The sequence below is a fragment of the Drosophila sulfurigaster genome, chromosome X (assembly GCF_023558435.1).
Source record: "Drosophila sulfurigaster albostrigata strain 15112-1811.04 chromosome X, ASM2355843v2, whole genome shotgun sequence".
Lineage (NCBI taxonomy): Eukaryota > Metazoa > Arthropoda > Insecta > Diptera > Drosophilidae > Drosophila > Drosophila sulfurigaster.
The window spans coordinates 32798331-32816871 of record NC_084885.1 but is presented as its reverse complement, the minus strand read 5'-3'; the positions used below and the strand labels follow the sequence as shown (position 1 = coordinate 32816871).

The 18541-nt window shown below is 40.0% G+C and overlaps 1 protein-coding gene across 4 annotated transcripts in view; it reads left to right on the top strand.

Moving 5' to 3' along the window:
* Positions 1-18541, top strand: part of LOC133849366 (glutamate receptor ionotropic, NMDA 2B) — a 38664-nt gene that overhangs the window by 534 nt on the left and 19589 nt on the right. For 3 of the 4 annotated variants that reach the window (XM_062285402.1, XM_062285400.1, XM_062285404.1), the window contains exon 2: positions 5359-6860. In XM_062285402.1, the coding sequence (XP_062141386.1) occupies positions 5978-6860 (883 nt within the window). In that variant the 5' untranslated portion in view covers positions 5359-5977. The remainder of the gene's footprint in view (positions 1-5358; positions 6861-18541) is intronic. The other variant, XM_062285401.1, reaches the window with a different exon arrangement.

The window sequence follows — 18541 nt, the reverse complement described above, 5'->3', positions numbered from 1 at the left end:
TTGACAAAGGCCAAAAACAGTTTGCGCAAATCCAGGCCACAAATTCAGCTCGCAAAAATACATATTAACGTGTTTGTGTGCGTGCGTGACTGTGTCTGTGTGTCTGCGAGTGTGTGCGAGTGTGTGTATGTGTGTGCGCCGACGTCAACGACAGCGTCGGCAGCATCGTTAGCGTCGCTGTTGTGCGTGTCTTTGAATTTTTGGGTGTGGACTTGTTTCTTGTTTCATTTTCTGCTGCTGTGTTTTCTCTTCTTCTTCTTCTTCTTCGCTTCTCTCTCTCCTCCCCTTTTCCGCTTTGCTACCAGGCTCCTGGGCTGCCCCCCCCCTCCCACTCATCCTCATCCTCTCTCGCAAGCAATAACAAAATACGAAAAAGAGGGAAAAAATAACACGCGAAAAAACCAAGCAAATTATTTAAAAACAACAACAGCAGCTGCAATGCGATCAAAAGTGCAATTCCCCATTCGCTTGGCATCGTTTCTTCCTCTTCTTTTCCTATTTGCTGCTGTTGTTCTTGTTGTTGTTGTTGTTTGTCCGCACCCAACTTTAATTGAGCGCGCCTTGAAGTAGGCAACACATTTTTTTTTGCGTTCGTTTGGAGGCCAATGCCAGGGTTATCAACTGTGCTGACGGGCAAAACAGAGTTGTGTGTGCTTCGTTCTTTTTTTGTCAACATTTTTTTTAAAGTGCACGCGAAACAAAAGTGAGACAAACAATGTGACAAATGATAAATGAAATAATGCAAAATGACAAATGCAAAAAAGGGAAAAAAATGAAAGCGAGAAAACACAAGATCAAAGTGCAAACTTGTCTGCATTCATTAACTGCTAAGAGCGCATTCCTTGAATGATCTATACATTGAAACAGTAAAAAGACTCTCTCTCACACTCACATATACACTTTCACACACACACACACACACTCAGACAGTTCGTCGCAGGCGATCAAGATGAAAAAAGAGCATCAAATGAAGCTCCATTAAATCAGTTGATGAATCTTGGCAGTTTCCCTTCTTTGTATGTGTGTGTATATATGATGATGATGTGTGTGTGTGTGTGTGTGTGTGTGTTGCTGCTGTTGATATTGTTATTGTGATTGCGCTTGTTATTGTTGTTGTTGTTGTTGTTGTTGTTCTTGTGCCACTAACGAATCGCGCATCATCAACGTCAAAAAGATAACACGCCCCATTTTTCTCAGCTGCCACTTTTTTTTTTGCTCTTGTTTTTGTTTTGCTTTTTTCCTTGTTGTCGTCCTTGTTGCTGGTTGCTGGTTGCTGGTTGCTGGTTGCTCGTTGCTGGCTGCTAACACGTCTCATGCAGAAGGCGGAGGCTGAGCTGGCGACAGCAAAAGTGGCCAAAAAAAAAAGAAAGAAACAGAAAAAACTAATAAGCAGCTGCCTCCTGCTTTTGGCTCTTTTCGGGGCAACAATCAGAATAATAGAAAGGCAACAGTAACAAAAGGCGAATAATCGTAACAAAACGCAACGCTGACAGCGGTCGACGCACTGTCGATTTACGACTGAATTAAGAGGGGGAGGCAGAGGTTTCGGGGAGGGGGATGGTGGGGAATGCCAGCAGGATGTTTAGGTGCTGAAATTGAAAGCAAAAGTTGAAGCCACGACACGCGGCAACAACACAAAAACACATCGAGAACAACATTGCAGCGACCTTGTTGTGTGTGTGTGTGTGTGTGTGTGTGCGTGAATGAAGGAGCAGAAGGGCGTGCCTAGTGTGTATGTGGGCGTGGCAGGCAAATACGAAAAAACTGTCACACGTCCAAACGTTGCCTAAAAATCCCTTCCGAAAAAAAAGGAAATGTTGCTAACCCCTTTTCCAATATCACACACACACACACACACACACATACATACTATTCATGTGTGTGTGAAGTAACAAACTCTTCATGTAGAGGAAGGCAAGAGGGGAGCGGGGGGCCGGGGGCGAGGAAGCACTAATGCTGGGACCGCACTAAAAGTCATAAAAGTGGCAACGAAAGCTACGCCAAAGGACAGTTGATGATAATGCCATTGCAACAATCCCAACAACAATCCCTACAACAACAACAACAACTCTCACTATTAGGGCAACAACAAAATAAAGATAAAGAATATACTGGTATGTGGTCAGCTTAAGCAACTAGGCGATACTCTTTAGAAGGAACTAGAGCAACAGTTTAGCAAATTTAGCTCAACTTTAAATTAACAGAAAAAAACATATGCACTTGCTTTAAATATTAAATAAAAATTATTCTTTCAACTCCGCATTATATGATAATAATTTAGTTTTGTAATTGATAACTTTACACATATTTTCATAGACTTTCATTTGAATCCAAACTGCATTTTATTTGAACTAAAACATAATAAAATATTTTAGTTTTTACAATTCGTATTTTATTTTCTTTTAAAGAATTTAGTTTTTACCTGAAAACATACTTTTAAGATTTGTTCATCTATTTCCATTTGAGTTCAGCTGAATTTGAAAGTACATAAAAAATACAAAACAAAACAATTTTTATGCTTTCAATATTGACTAATTAATGATTTTTCTTTTCCGATATTTTATTATAAAAACAAAATTTTGCATTTCTTTAAATATGCGATAATTAAAGAACTTTTAATTTAACTTTTCAATTAATCAGTAAAAGAAAATGAAATTAGAATTTCAACTGAGTTCAGCTGCATTTTGATTAAACTAAAAATACAACGATATTCCTTGGCTTTACATATGATAAAAATCATTTTATTTACTTTATTTTATTCAGTATTTCATGCTTTATTATACTTATTTATTTCCTCAATTTCTCTAATTTCGTATCGAAGTAAATTTGTCGAAAATTGCGAATTTGTAGTTGAGTTTGATTTCGCTTTTCGATCAGCAAGTTTCGAATATCGATCGCAATCAAGTGTTGTGCTTTGTTTACAGGGAATTCACGTTGTGGCAAAGCGTTTGCAGAGCTCGCGGTAAACTAGGCAAACAAGGCAACAATCAGGCAGAGGTTGGAGGGTGCAGAGTGGAGAGTCCAGCATAGAGGGGGGAGAAGAGAGGGAGAGGGATAGGGGGAGACACCTGCCCGCCTGGCTGTTAACTTTGTGTGCAGACAACGCTGCGTATACGCAATACGCCAGGCAGCTGTCGAGCAGTGCAGAGTCAGAGGAGAGGGTGAGGGGGAAGGGGAGGGGGAGGAGGAGAAGGATGAGAAGAGGGGAAGGGAGGAGAGCACACAACACAGCAGCCATGGACTAGTGCCGGCTTTTATTTGGTTTTCATAAGATAAAATTTATTGCTGTCTTGCCATGTACATGTCCGTGTGTCTGTGTGTGTCCGTGTGTGTGTACATCTACATACAAATGTAGCCACACACACATACACACGCATAGCACACTCTCAGAGGCTGGCATACGCTGCGTATGAAAACGAGTGAAGCATAAATGCTTCGCCTGTTGTCTCTCTGCTTCTGTGTGTGTGTGTGAGTGCGTGTATGTGTATGGGTGTGTGTGTGTGTAGGCTCAGACACGGTCATAGACATAGCCAACAGCAGCAACAACAACAACCACAGAAGAGTAAAACACAAGACATTTTATGGCTTTTACTCTGTTCGTATGCGTGTACTAGTGTATGTGTGTGTGTGTGTGTGACCTTCCATGTCTTTGGCTTTGGCTGCCGCAAGTAATGCAGCTGTTGTTGTTGTTGTTGTTGTTGTTCTCGTTGTTGCGGCTCAAGCCAACAAACAACAAACAACAAGCAACGAAGCAAGTCAGCTCGCAAAAGTAATCACTGCTTTGTCCCCTTGGCTTTGGGTCAACAACAAGCACACTACACTATACAACACACACACACACACAGCAACACACTTACAGAGAGTTTAAATTTGCCTGCTTATTGACAAAATATTGAGTTGAAGAGACAGCAAAAGCAACAGCAGCAGCAGACGCCTTCAAAAAAAACCAAGCACAACTTGTAAGCCAAAAGCAGCTTGAATCCCTCGACCAGATCTGGTTGCCAGCTACGCCCTAAGCTCAGTCTCGGTCTCCATCTCGGTCTCCATCTCAGTCTCAGTCTCCATCTCAACGTGCAACACGAGCAGCACGAACTCGACGAAGCCAAAAACGAGCCGAGAGTCGAGCGCAAAAGTGCTGACGTAGAAGCTTTGCCAAGGCATTCTCGCTACGCTTCTCTTCACTTCGCTTTGCCTGCCTTCCACCTCCCACCTCCCATCTGCCACGCCCCCAGGCCAAGAGTCGACACTCGATGTGTTGCTGCTGCTGCTGTTGCTGTTGCTGCCGTTGACAGGCGACGCCCAACTCACAAAACTCGAAACTGAAAGCGAGACAAACAACTCGGAGTATTATCGATAATAAACATGATTTGTCTGCGCTGCGATATTAACAATAATTGTACTAATAATAATAATAGTACATAATAATAGCAGCTCATAATAATAGCAATCAATGGCAATAATCATGACGGCATATTAACTGTCATCGCTTGACCAACAATTGCCCGTTGCCAATTTGACTGCAGCAACAGCAGCTGTTGCAGCTCTCTCTGTTTGTGTGTGTGTGTGTGTATGTGTATGTGTATGGGTGTGGGTGTGGGTGTCTGCCTCTTTTCCCTTTGCTGCAGCCACATTTCAACTGCAGCCACTCGATGGTCAAACTCCAATATGCGTTGAGATAGAGATTGCTCGAATATCGAAAATTGAATATCGTAAATTAAGTATCGATTACCAGACTGCAATATGCGATGATGATAGAGTGTGCTCAAATACCGTAAATCAAATATCGTAAACCGATTATCGTAAATGGAATATCGTAAAACGAATATCGTACATAGCATTGAATCCCTGTCGCTTTGTCTTTGACTCGCATCAGTTAACACACAACAAGTGCAGCAAGTGCTGCCCCATTGTGTAGCATGCAATAAATTGTAAGCCCAAGTGACCATATGACTGTGAGTGTGTGTGTGTGTGTGTGTATGTGTGGGGGTGAGTGTGTGCCCCATCTTCCTTTGATGCTGCCACATTTCAACTGCAGCTACTCAATCACCATACTCCAATATGCGTTGAGATAAAGTGCTCGAATATCGTAACTTGAATATCGTATTTTGCATTAAATTCCTATCACTTTGCCTTTGGCTCGCATCGTCTAACATGCTAAAAGTGCCCCCTTTGTAAATCGAATACCGTATATTGCATTGAATTGTTGTCGCTTTTGGCCTTTGGCTCGCATCAGTTAACGCACAACAACAAGAAGTGCAGCAAGTGCCCCATTGTGTAGCATGCAACAAATTATGAGCTCTAGCGAACGTCTCTGTGTGTGTGCGAAGTAACTTACACTCGTTTCATGTTTCATGGCAGCCATTTCAATAATTCAGCAGCGACTACGACGAGGGAGTGAAATACAATACACACTAGAGTACTAAATACTAGAGCAACTGCTGCAGAAGAAGAAGAAGCAGAAGAAGAAGAAATCGAGCAGGAAATGAAACTGCTTTTGAACCCAATCCATCCACCAACAGAAATCTAAGGAATAAATATAAAGCTAAAGAGAAATATTTAAATACAAATAGTTAAACGCATAAATCGCACAACAAACTGAGCAGAGAAGAGACAACAACAACAACAACACCAGTAACAGCAACCAGAAGAAGAAGAAGAACAAGAACAACAACAAGATAATCAGGTACTTAAATGAATAATGAATCAAGTGAATGCGAAATGAATGCCAGAGCTGCGATGAGACAGAGAGCAGTCGAGTTGCCGCGCAGCAATTGAATTCGCCAAGAGAACGTGTGAGAGCAACATCAGCAGCACCAGCAACAACAGCAACAGCAACAGCAATCCAATTGGCAACACAGCAACGACAGCGAAAATAATTAAATTATATTCAATTTAATTAAATCAAATATAATTATTGTGTGGCAGCGAGAGAAAAAGGACAGCGAAACACACACACACACACAGGCGTGTATAGGTAATGGTCGAATTAATGGCCCATGCTGTGCAACAGCAACATCCACAGCAACATGAAAGCAACAGCAAAAACAACAAGAACAACAACAAGAACAACGCACAAACACCGCAAAGCATTTGGACAAAGCGAAAGCTGACGAGGGGAAGCAGCAAAACAAAGAAAGTGAAACTGAAATGTGGCACACAACACGCGACAGCAGAAGCAACATCAGCGACAACATCAGCAACTGTTGCTGCCAAACCGAGTGACAGAAGCAAAAAGCATTTGATATTCTTCAATTCCATGTCAACGAGCACAACAGCAACAGCAACTGCGACAACAACTGCGACAACTTGCACTGTTGTCGATGACAGTTGCGCTGTAGATATTGCAGCCACCAACAACAGCAACAACAACAACAGCAACAACAACAGCAACATCGACAGCAACTGCAACACTGCCAACAGCAACAAGAATCACAATAGCAATATAAGAACAGCAACAACAACCAGAAGAATAGCAGCGGCAACATGTACAGCAACATCAACAGCAATCAACGACAACAAAAGGAAATCATCATCATCATCGTCGTCGTCGTCGCTGCTGCTGTTGCCAATGATGTGGCTGCTGCTGCTGCTGTCCATCGCTGACTCGGGCGCCGCATTGCGTCTAACCAACGGCGGCAACAGCCTCAGCAAAGGCGTCGGCGCCAACAAGGAGCAACTCAACATCGGCCTCATCGCACCACACACGAACTTTGGCAAGCGCGAATATCTGCGGAGCATCAACAATGCCGTCGCCGCCTTGTCCAAGGCACGCGGCAACAAGCTCACCTTCCTCAAGGACTACTCCTTCGAGCAGAAGAACATCCACTTCGACATGATGTCGCTGACACCCAGTCCGACCGGTAAGTGATAAGAATTGTTCATTGTCTAATACTCGACTTGTCTGACAAGCTTACTTCATTTACTTATATAACGAAGAAGTTTGTAGTTATCTAATTTAATGATTGATCAACGAAATGGTTTCAAATTGAAATATTAAATGACTCACTTAATAATTCAGAATGAATAGATCAGTTTTGGAGATATTTACTGATTGGTGCTTTGATTGACATGATAGATGATTGACTTGGTTTTAAGTAAATGACTTAATAGCTAACGTAGCAGCTCTTAGTTATCTTATTTATTGATTGACGACTTGATTGATCAACGAAATGGTTTTAAATTGAAATATTAAATGACTCACTTAATAATTCAGAATGAATAGATCAGTTTTGGAGATATTTACTGATTGGAGCCTTGATTGATTGATTGATTCTTGTGTAATTGATTGAGCTGCTAGGTGACTGACTTGGTAATTTTAAACAAGGCCTAATACTCGTCTTGGCTGACTAGCTAAATAACTTACTTATACAACGAAGGAGTTTGTAGTTATCTTATTAATTGATTGATGACGTGATTGAATGATTGAGTAATGCAATATTTGAAAATAATCACTTAATAATTCAGAATGAACACACAAGTTTATGAGCTAGTTCCTGATTGATGCCTTGATTGATTGATTGACATTACCTCAATGTTGTTTGGATTGATTGATAGCTATATATCGAAGCAGTTCTTAGTTAACTTATTTATCGATTGGTTACTTGATTGAATGATTGACACTATGACATCAACTTTAAAATTGGCACATAAATATAGGCCATATTGTGTCTAATGGACAAGTTAAATGAACTGACTTCATAATTTGTAATAAACGAGTATTTAGTGAACTTATTTATTGATTGGTTACTTGATTTAATTATTGACATCATTGATATAATATTCGAAAGTTAGATAATAGTTATTTCATTCACATACTAAATGGCGCACTTAATAATTTACACTAATTTGTTGCTAACGAACGAATGTTTAATGAATTATTTACTGGTTGGTTAATTGATGGAATGATTGATTGGAAAAAAGCATACCTACATTTTGTTCACTATTCTATTACATTGATATGTTTAAGGAATGCATTATTTAAATGAAAACTATCAAGATAAACTGAAATAGATTGGATGGAATGATTGAAATCAAATCAATTTATTTGAATGACGGCCTTATGTAGTTATTAACTGTATGCTAGGCAATCAAATTAAGTTAAATATATGCTAAGTAATAAGAATGGACTTCAACAAATAGTTCATCAACATATTTCGAAAGAATCCTTTGTAATGCGGCATTACTTTAATGCTGTTGCCAAGCGTCATTTTGCCCATCAAATCCAATTCGTTCATTAATTCGCTGCTTTCTGGTTAATGCACAAATGTTATGACCCTGAAAAGGGCGGACAATGGCGGGCAAAAGCTAGTGCAGTACTCTGTATGAGATGGCCAAGAGTGTATGGAAATTTATCTTGCTTGACAAGTAGTTAGCTCAGCCAGGACTCTAATGAACGCTCGTCCTGAACTAGTTGGGCAGCGAGGCGAGGTTTAAGTGAGTTACTCGCAGGTTGAGCTCTTAAGCCCGTCACATAAAACCGAGCAGCAAGAAATAGTACTTTTATACTCCTATAAATATGTTAAGAAAAACGGATAGGGGCAGGAATACAGCGAGGTCCTTGCCATCACTTTATCTGCTAAGACGAAGACCAACTTACAGGATAGAGAACACAGAATACAGAATATAGAATAGAGGATAAAGAATAGAGGATAAAGAGGCGTGCCTTCTGCTCGCAATGCTCTTAGCAGAGTATTATGCAACTTGTGTTTAATTGCTAACTAAGTAACTTGCTTCCCTGACGAAGGAGGCGTGTCTAGTGCGAATGTATTAACAATCACACAACATATATATGTCATATATGTGCAGTATTAAGGGAGATAAATATAACCAAAACTACACAGCAAAAAAAAAACTTGGATGAAGATTGTTTATATATCAAAATTGAATCAAGAAGGTTTATTCTTAAATGAAGACTGAAAATCGACCAAAAATCTAGATTTAAATTCAAGATTATAATCTTGTTTCAAGAATAGAAAAATCGTAAAATTTAACCAAAAAGGAAAAATCTTAAGTCTAGATTTGAAATCTACTTTTCAATCAAGAATAAAACATTCTTAAATCAAGATTTTAATCTTGAAATACAAATTTAGCCTAAAAATCTTGATTTAAGATTGCTTCAACCTAAAACTAGTATCTTAAGATTTTATTTTTAATATCGAAAAAATCATACTAGATTTTTTCTCTCTGTGTATAAACCAAAACAAGTCGCATCAATTCTAAAGCTGATTTCAACTTTAATTCATATTTAAAAGTTCAACTGAACTGAAAACTTTAATTAACGATTAGGAAACTATCTTGCATTCATATTCATTTTTAATCCACTACACATGCATTTATTCTTCTTGTGTGTGTGTGTGTTGTATTCATTTCTCTGAAAAATGAATCCTGTTATGTTCGTTGACAGGCATAAAGACTGATTGGCTGCCCTCCGCCCCTCGGCCCCTCGGCCTCTCCCTCTCCGTCGCCGACTCTTTATCTGTATCTCCGTCTCTTTGAGTCAATCTTTTCTGTTTGGCTCTGTACTTTATACCACATTATGCAATTTCGCTCAATCTAAGGCCAAGTTTTGGCCGAGAGCAAAAGGACCAGGGCCAATGATTACTTAAAAAAGAAAATGTTCCTGAATAAATTGATAAATATGGCATAAAAAAAATAGAAGAAAAACTCATTCGCCTGTTTCGAGCAGAGAAGAACACAAAAAGCAGAAATTCAAACAAAACCAAATTTACATGATGTTTAATGTTTGTCGGTTCTTGGGCCTACTCGCAGTTCTCCCCTCTCTCTCTCTCTTCCACTCTCTCTCTCTCTCTCTCTTCCTCGCTCTCTTTGCGAAAACTTGACTGGAATGTGGGTACGCAAATTACAACACATAACAAATGTCTGACGACTGATTGCCAAACATATCTGCTTTCTCTCTCTCGCTCTCTCTCTCTCTCTCTTTCTGCAGCTTTCGCTGTCGCTTTCTCTGTCTCTGTCACTGTCTCTGCCTATATATGCCAGTTGGGAATTTATAATGGTTTTCTATACTCACACACACAATTTGTATTTCTAACAATAGACGCATATGTGTTGGCTTGATTTGTATTTCGAGTCCTTCTCCTTGTTGTTGTCCTCGCTCTCTTTCTCTTCTCCCTTCTCCCTTCTCCCTTCTCCCTTCTCCCTTGCCCTTTCCCCATCCTCTTCCTAGTGCCGCTCTCATTGTTGTTGTTTAGTCTCTGGCACTTAGTTTAGGTTCCCCATTGATTGCTTATATCATGTGTTTGTTTGTTGTTCAAGGCAGCAGCTCCTCCAATCTTCATTCTCCATTCTCCCCTTCTCTCTTTTCCCATCTCCATCCTCCATCTCCATTCTACTTCCTCCATATCAATGCCTATTCTAATGCCAATCCCCCCTCACGCATATCCCAATTGAGAGATGCGCATTTTCGAACCCCAAATGAAATCTATTCCTCCTCCTCCTTCTCCTCCTCCTCTTCGCTCTGCTCTCATCTCGCACTCGGCCAGAGATTTTTCAGTGAGCTTGCGGCAAAAGTTTGCCGATTTTCATTTGGTTCATTTGAAAAGAAATTGTGAAATAATTGTATGGAAATTGAATTCAATTTCGCAGCAGCCAACGCCCTGTTACTGCTGTCGCTGTCTGCGACTGTCTGTCTGGGCTCTGTCAATAGGCATCATCAATAGGCAACAGCCGAAGGCAGAAACAGAAACAGAATAAGTAAGAAAGCCACAGTCAAGTGTGCTCGACTGTGAGGTACCCGCTACCCATTTTGAAAAAAGAAAAAGAATGCGACGTTATTCTTCAAATATACCAAAAATACTTTAAAAATATACCGAATGGTATATTTGGTATACTGGATTGGTATATACCAGATTGCCAGGCAAATCAACTTATAGTGCGGTATTATTTTTAAAGTTCACTACAAATATACCGCAAAAATAATGAATATATGTATACCTAATTATATATTTGGTAATATTGATATAGTTCTACACTTAAAACATGCCATAGTGTGCAAAATATACCACATACTAAAATATACCAAAATGTATATTTGGTATATTGGTTCGAAATAGAGGTCAAAACATACCAGATTGTCAACCAAAGCAATTAATAGTGCGTAATTAATTTTAAAATATGACAGGTTAATATACCAGAATAAACTAAAAATATACCAAAGGCTATTGATACAGTACTGCATTCGAATTATACCATGTTGATCAAGAACACAAACATGCATTTTTGTACTTTATGGAAGCTTTATTCTGCCTGTTAAATAAATTTCCTGCAGGCACAAAGTTATAATACCCTTCTACCCTATGGGTAGCGGTTATAAACAGAAGCGCAGACTGTGGCCTAGTCAAACAATTGACTCGCTTCGATCTGGCTTCATCATCGTAGCGAGGATTGGCTTGCAATTTGCCAGATGGCCATCCACTTGTGAAACTGCGAACTGTGAGTTCGAAAACAAAATGCGATGCGATGCGATGCGATGCGGGTCGAGTTAACCCGACCTTAAATTGTGTGTCAATATAATTGAATAGAAAATTATATTACTTTCACCTCGCAAACTTATTTTCGGGGAGGCTCAAGCAAACGTTTATTGTTTGCCATTCAGTTTTCTAACGCTCGTTCATTTTCATGTCTCTTGTTGTGGCGCTCAGCTCAGCTCAGCTCGCCGCCATCAACTTTAATGGCCTGATTATCGAGTTAGGTTCATTTGTGGCCTACAAACGAGACAGACAACAAGTTTTGCCAGAGGCCAGAGGCATCAACATGCTGACCTGGTTATAACTATTTCCATTTGTTGTACATACTCGTAATTGCATAACCTCTTGCTCTCGTTATCTCTGTTTCTCTTTAACTCTCTCTCTCTCTCTGGCTCTAGGGCTGGCCAACTTATTTGCTCTTTGTAAACATTGTCTGCATGGCGTATGCGTAATATATGCACTCTCGATATTTGCCAATTATGTCGAGTGAAATATAACAATTGCAATTCCCAGCTTGCAGCTAAAAACAATAATCGTAATAATAATCATAATTCTTGTCAGCGTTCAATTGTGTTTGCCTCACTGTGCACTATGCAAATGCGGCGCCTCAATGGCGACTCTCTAAAAATCTATGTGTGTGTCTGTGTGTGTGTGTGTGTGTGTGTGTGCATTTGATGACTGCCTCATTGGTGCTGTCAATAAATGATTGAATGACTGAACCGCAAATCGCTTTCGCTCCCTTCAAACTTTTGCTGCCTTCGCTTCGCATTCGCTTTGCGAAATGATTTTTCATTTCTTTTTTATGTGCCCTCTTCCCTCTCCCCACTCCCCTATTGCCCTATTCTCTATGCTCCATTTTTCATTATCCATGTTGCGAGTGCGGCCGATACATTCATTCATTCATTTATTCATTCACTGCGCTGCGCTGATGTTGCCAACAGGCATCGAAAAGTCATTTTTCTTGTCAGCCAGCCAGCGTCGACTTCTCTGTGGCCTGAGGCTGCAAACAGCAACGTGCCGCACACCTGTACCTGCCACATGATGTTGCATGCCACACCCATACTGCATGCCACATGCTGCATGCTGCAGTGTCGACATAATTAGTCGCCTCGTTATCATTTGCGGCGATTATCCCACAGTGTGACAACACGTTGACGTTGCATGCCCCATCTCTCGCTCTCCTTCTTTCTCTGCTCTCTCTTTCGCTCTGCTATCAAGATACCAATTACTTTTCATCACATCACACAGCTGAAACGATGTTAGCCTTGTTTACACATTGTCTACAAGCCGTATTACAAATACACAAAGTGATCCCCTCTCTCACTCACTCACACACACACACACATACACACGCCCCATCGTTTGACCACAACAACAACAACAACGACAACAACAAGGTGCACATTAATATGCTGTTCGAAGCATGTTGCTGTCGTTAAGCGGCAAGCACTTTCAGCACCTGAGTGTCAATTCCTCTTATCGATGCTAAGGCTTCCGATTGAGTCTCCCCTGCTCCTCTCTCTCTATCTCTCTCTCACACCCTCTGAAGAGCACTTGTGAGACTTACGAGGATGCGATGTGGGTCCATCCAGCATCCACTTGAGAGCATGTTTAGCACCCAGCGACGACCTCGACCCCAGCGAGTGCGAATTTGAGTTTCGGCTGCAAATGAATGATTGATTCGTCTTCTACGGGTTAACTAAGTAGCAAATACAACGGTGTCGTCTAAGGGTTAAGTGCGTATGTAACATAGGAAATATTCATAATACTCATTTAAAACTAAAAGAAATTCCATTTTAAGTGAAATCGCAAATACATAGCAAATATACATAAGTGGAACTGCACATGTGTTAAATACGTCACTAATGTGCGCATTGGGTTAACATAGGCAAACTTAATAGCGGTCATTAAACGAAACGAGTTTATATGCAAACAAGGGAAAGAGCGAAAGGGACGCAACAAATTACAATATCCGAAACTATCATAATCATGTATTAAATCGTCATTATCGTGAAGCATGCGTTGCGGTTAATGATCATCAACGTACCGAACAGCAGCAGCTAGAAACAAAAAAAAACGAAAGGGGAAGAGAACACACACAGAAAAAATCATAATCATGTATTAAATCGTCATTATCGTGAAGCATGCGTTGCGGTCAGCGTCGCTCTTAATGATCATCAACGTACCGAACAGCAGCAACAGCAAGCAAAAAAGAAAGCAAAATAGGAAAAAAAAATAACCAACATGGTTGCTGAATATGCAATGTACAGTGCTGACTAAAACTATGCGCTCGCTCGCACGTCAAAAAACCAAAAAGAAACAAGGTCATGCAAAAATAATATGCAAAGTGTTGTCGCTTACGGCAGAGGCAACGACGGGTAGCAGGCAGCAGGCAGCTGGCGACAAACAGGCAGCAGGCAGTGTAATCCCTCAGCTGTAGAATTTTCGCATTAACTATGCATGTGTCATTTAGAATATTGTTTTTGCTGCGCATTGTTGCACACAAGATTTGATTTCAATTTATTATTTAACACATTTAAATGCTTAATTCACGAGCATGCAAATTGCATGCATTGTTTTTATTTGTTTTCACTTCGCGAAAAGATAAACGCGGCACACGAAGAGAGAGAGAGAGACAGACAGAGACCGAGAGCGAGTGCGAATGCGAGAGAAAAGGGAGTAATGCAAAAACACGCGATTTGATTTTCGATTCACCCTAACCCCACTAATTGCATTTGTACGCGCTGCACTTAATAAAAGCCACAATTTGAATGCACATCATCACGAGTTTATTTAATTAAAGCGCACATTTTACAAAACTTTAATAATTCGAATTATCTACAAGCTCGCCTTCAGCGATTGCAAAGCAGAGCAAACATTGCACAAACACAAACACACACACACATGCATATATGCAAACATCGCTGCATTGCATAGAACACTCGAAAAAAAAATATGAAAATAATTAGTTACGCGGCATTTTAACGATGCAAATGGCGATAAAACATAATTTGTCGCATGCAGACACACAAATTTAACACTTTACGACCGAATTTGCGCATAAATCGGAGTTTTTAAGTGCCGCGTCCTTTGCACTGCGTTCGATTTAAAAGTCAATTGGCAACTGGCGAGTGCAGCTCACTCCCGCTCTCGCTCCCACTCTCACGCCTACAAGACGGCGGGACTTTTTTTGAGGGGAATTGATCGGCAATTCGATTGAAAGGGGAAATTACTGCGAGGACTTATTTGAATATTTGAAAAGTGAATTACTTTAGGCAAATGATCGATTGCGAGGGAAAATTAGTTCAAATACTTATTTGAATATTTGAAACAAATGGAACTTACTTAATTATTATGTATAGATAATTTAATTGGAGGATTTTATTAAATTTTTGAATAAGCAAAACCATTTCAAGCATATGAGTACAACACGAATTTGTCATAAGGAAAACAACGAAATTCTTGTGACAGAAATGGAATATTGACGTGTTCACGTCACATTAGCTAAAGAAAATGGGAGTGAATCGAGAGTGGTGTATTCAGTAGTGTTAGATATTCTATATGCATATCGTACATGTGTATTTTCCTGCTCATCAATTTTTATGATTGCGAATCCACAAGTTCCCAAGGCTGATCCAAGTTAACATAAAGAAGCAAAACTCATTCGAGTGAAAGTGAATGCCGAATGTTGAATGCTGAATGCTGAAAGCGACTACAAATACGTGTATCTGCCATAGACCCGCAGTCGTTAGTCCCGTTAGTCCCGTTAGTCCTTAGTCCTTGCCCTTGTTCATGTTCGTGTTCGTGTTCGTGTTAGTGCTCTTGCTGCTTATTGTTAGCCTGCAACTGCAGACTGTCGACAGACAATGGAATCCATTCAACTTACGCCTTGTTTTGCGGTGCCTCAGTCAGCGGGTGGCCTCAGGACACACCGAAATAGACTACAACGAGGCTAAAACAAATGGCCAGAACAGCAAACAAGTCGAGGAGGCAAGTGTAAGGAGTCCAAAGAGAGCCAGTCAAATGAAAACGGATGGCCAAGGGATCCACAGCAGCCAAGCGAAGCAAGAAAACGCAGAAATACCTTACACACAATTCACTTAAATAAGACAGCAAACAGAAAGAGACAGCCAGAGAGAGAGAGAGAGAGAGAGAGAGATATAGAGAAGAGTGAGGAGGGTGGAGAGGAGAGAGAGATGCCAATAGATGGCAAGATAGAGAGAGCAACAAAGTTGATTTCTTTCGGTGCGCCTCACATAAATACTCGTTGAGTGAGCAAGCAGCTTCCCACCCACCTAATTGGGCCACAAGGACGCCTCGCAGTCAGTTTCAGGTCAACTGATGTTGCTCCCTGTCCATTCGCTCCCCGTCTTCCCCTCTCCCCACTCCTCATCTACCCACTCTCAAAAACAGGCATCGCATCAAGACTTTTGAACTTGGACTGCTTTACACATTGCGTTGGCTTTTCATACTCTGCAAAACTCTTGCCTGGGGTATGCGCGATAGAAACAACAGCTGAAGGAACTCTAAAATATATCCGCAAATAGAAAAAAACACGTGTCTTAATTGCTTTGGTTGGCAATCTGGAATATTTTGGAACTCTTTGGTATATTGTGGATAACCTTTGGTATATATTAGTATTTTAGTGGAATATTTTGAGTGCCAAATATGGTTTTTGATATACTTTCAGTATTTTTCGGTATATTAATTAAGTATATTTAAAAAATAATAATCTGGTATCATTTAGTACTCTATTGTATATTCTGAATGTAGTACTATATCAGTTAATTAAATATTATCTTTCATATATTTGAGTATTTTTGCAGTATATTAGTTTCGTATATTTAAAAAAAATACCGCACTGTTTTGCTGTCATTAAAAAATAAGTAGCGGATATATTTATATAATATATCAAATATAGCTTTTGGTATATATTTGGTATTGAGAAAAATTCCGGGTATATCGGGTAGCTTTCAAACTTATTTTATGTATAATTGCAATTGTTATAATGATAAATTAGAAATACGAAATGTATCAAATAGACACTGCCAAAGCTTAAAGAATAATCTTAGTATTCTTTCTGATATCTTCCTAACTACAGAGTATCTGCTAGTTGTGCTTTTCTTTCACTATTATACTCTACAATTCATGAGTATTATAAATTCTTCTATATTATGAAAGATTGTAAATTGTGAGTCAATTAGAGGGCATCTGCTAGTCCTCGCTTTGCGTATATTCATCTGGTTATTTGCAGAATTTATGTTGAGTTCTTCTTAGAATGGAAATGGGACTGAGGCACTTGCAATTCGAGAAAGAGGAGCAGCGAAGAAGGCGTTGAGCTGCCTCGGATTGCGGTTACTTCGGCCTCATCCCGCGTTGCGCGCTGAGCCACGCCCATTTTGCGCCCAACTGAGCTGCAAAGCTGTCGCTTGTCTGTCCTGTCTCCTGTCGCTTGTCGCTTGTCGGTTTTAGGTTACGGGTTATGGCTTGGGCTTGAGTGTCTGGCTTGGGTTTCGGCTTCGGCTTCGGCTTGGCGCTTGAGTTCGAGTTTGCGTTTGCGTTTGGTTTCTCGGTTTTGGGTTTTGGTTTGTTGACACACTCCCGCACTTGAACTGAGTTGAGTTGAGTTGAGAGTTGAGAGTCGAGAACGCGCTCGTTCTTTGTTTCAGCCATCGGATCCAACAAAAACGCAAAGGGAACATTCTGGGGTTTAATAATACACATCGGCCAAGCGCTGCTAATGATGCTGCTGCTGTTGATGCTTCTGCACTTAGCCAGACAATTCGACTCTCGACCCTCGACCCTCGACCCTCGACCCTTAGAGCCTCGACCTCGACTCTGCTGCGGTTCACAGAGAGTCTAAACAGTCCAAACAGGATGTTCAAGCTGTGGTCGCCTCTCACCTCCATCTCCCTCTCCCTCTCCATCTGCCTCTCCCCTGCTCTCTGCTCTCTGCTCGGGTAACCGTTGCTAATGGCCAAGGGGGAGAGAGGACTAGGCCTAGTGTCTGTTGCAGTTAAGGCCGGCAAGTTGCTGCGGTCAGGACGAAAACATGATTTAGATGGTCAGGCAAAGTGCTGCACAGCTGAAAAGTGGCCAACAGAATTGAAGCTAAAAGTGTTGCCTACTTTTCGGCAACAGAATTGAAGCTAAAAGTGTTGCCTACTTTTCAGCGTAAATTCCACAAATATGCTCTGTGCAAGGACACATTAATGGGTCCAAGTTCGAGTCAACAAAGAGACAAATATAAAGTGACAGCGAGGCAGAGAGAGAGAGAGAGAGATTGGCAAAGGGAAGATAGTTGAAATTTCAGTAAAAAGTTGACTTGAGCGTTTCCTTTCACGTGGAAACTTTTGCCATAATACAATACACTCGATATGCTATGTATATTTGATAAACACTGCAACAAAATCACTGGAAATAAAGTGAATAGTATTTAGTATACATTCAGTATATATTATAAGGTATATAGCAGTTAGTATATATGTATTTGGTATATAGTATTAAGTATATATTTAGTTTATACAATATTAACTGAGTATATCAGTGGAAATGAAGTAAATACTGTGCAAAACATATGTAGTATATAGTATTTAATATATAATATTTAGAAAATATAGTATTTTGTATATATTTAGTATATATTTTCTGCGTATATCAGTGGAAATGACGAAAATACTGTGCAAAATATATTTAGTATATAGTATTTGGTATATATTTAGTATACAGTAATTAACATATATTAATTATAGTATATATTTCGTATATGTTAGTTAGTATTAAGTATATATTGTTTAGTATTTAGTATTTTTAATATATTTAGTATATATTTACTAAAATATAGTTCGATTCGCACATTTCGAATGTTGAATTGCATTTCACTCGCTTTTATCGCTCTGTGTAGCTAACGACATTCAAACTGCATTTGTCTCAGCTGAAGTATGTGTGTGTGTGTGTATTTGATGTTGTCACCCGAAAACATTTCACGTGTAAAACTCGTCGAGCATGAAAAATGAAGAAGAGAAGAAGAAAAGACGAGCAAAACCGAAAAATCA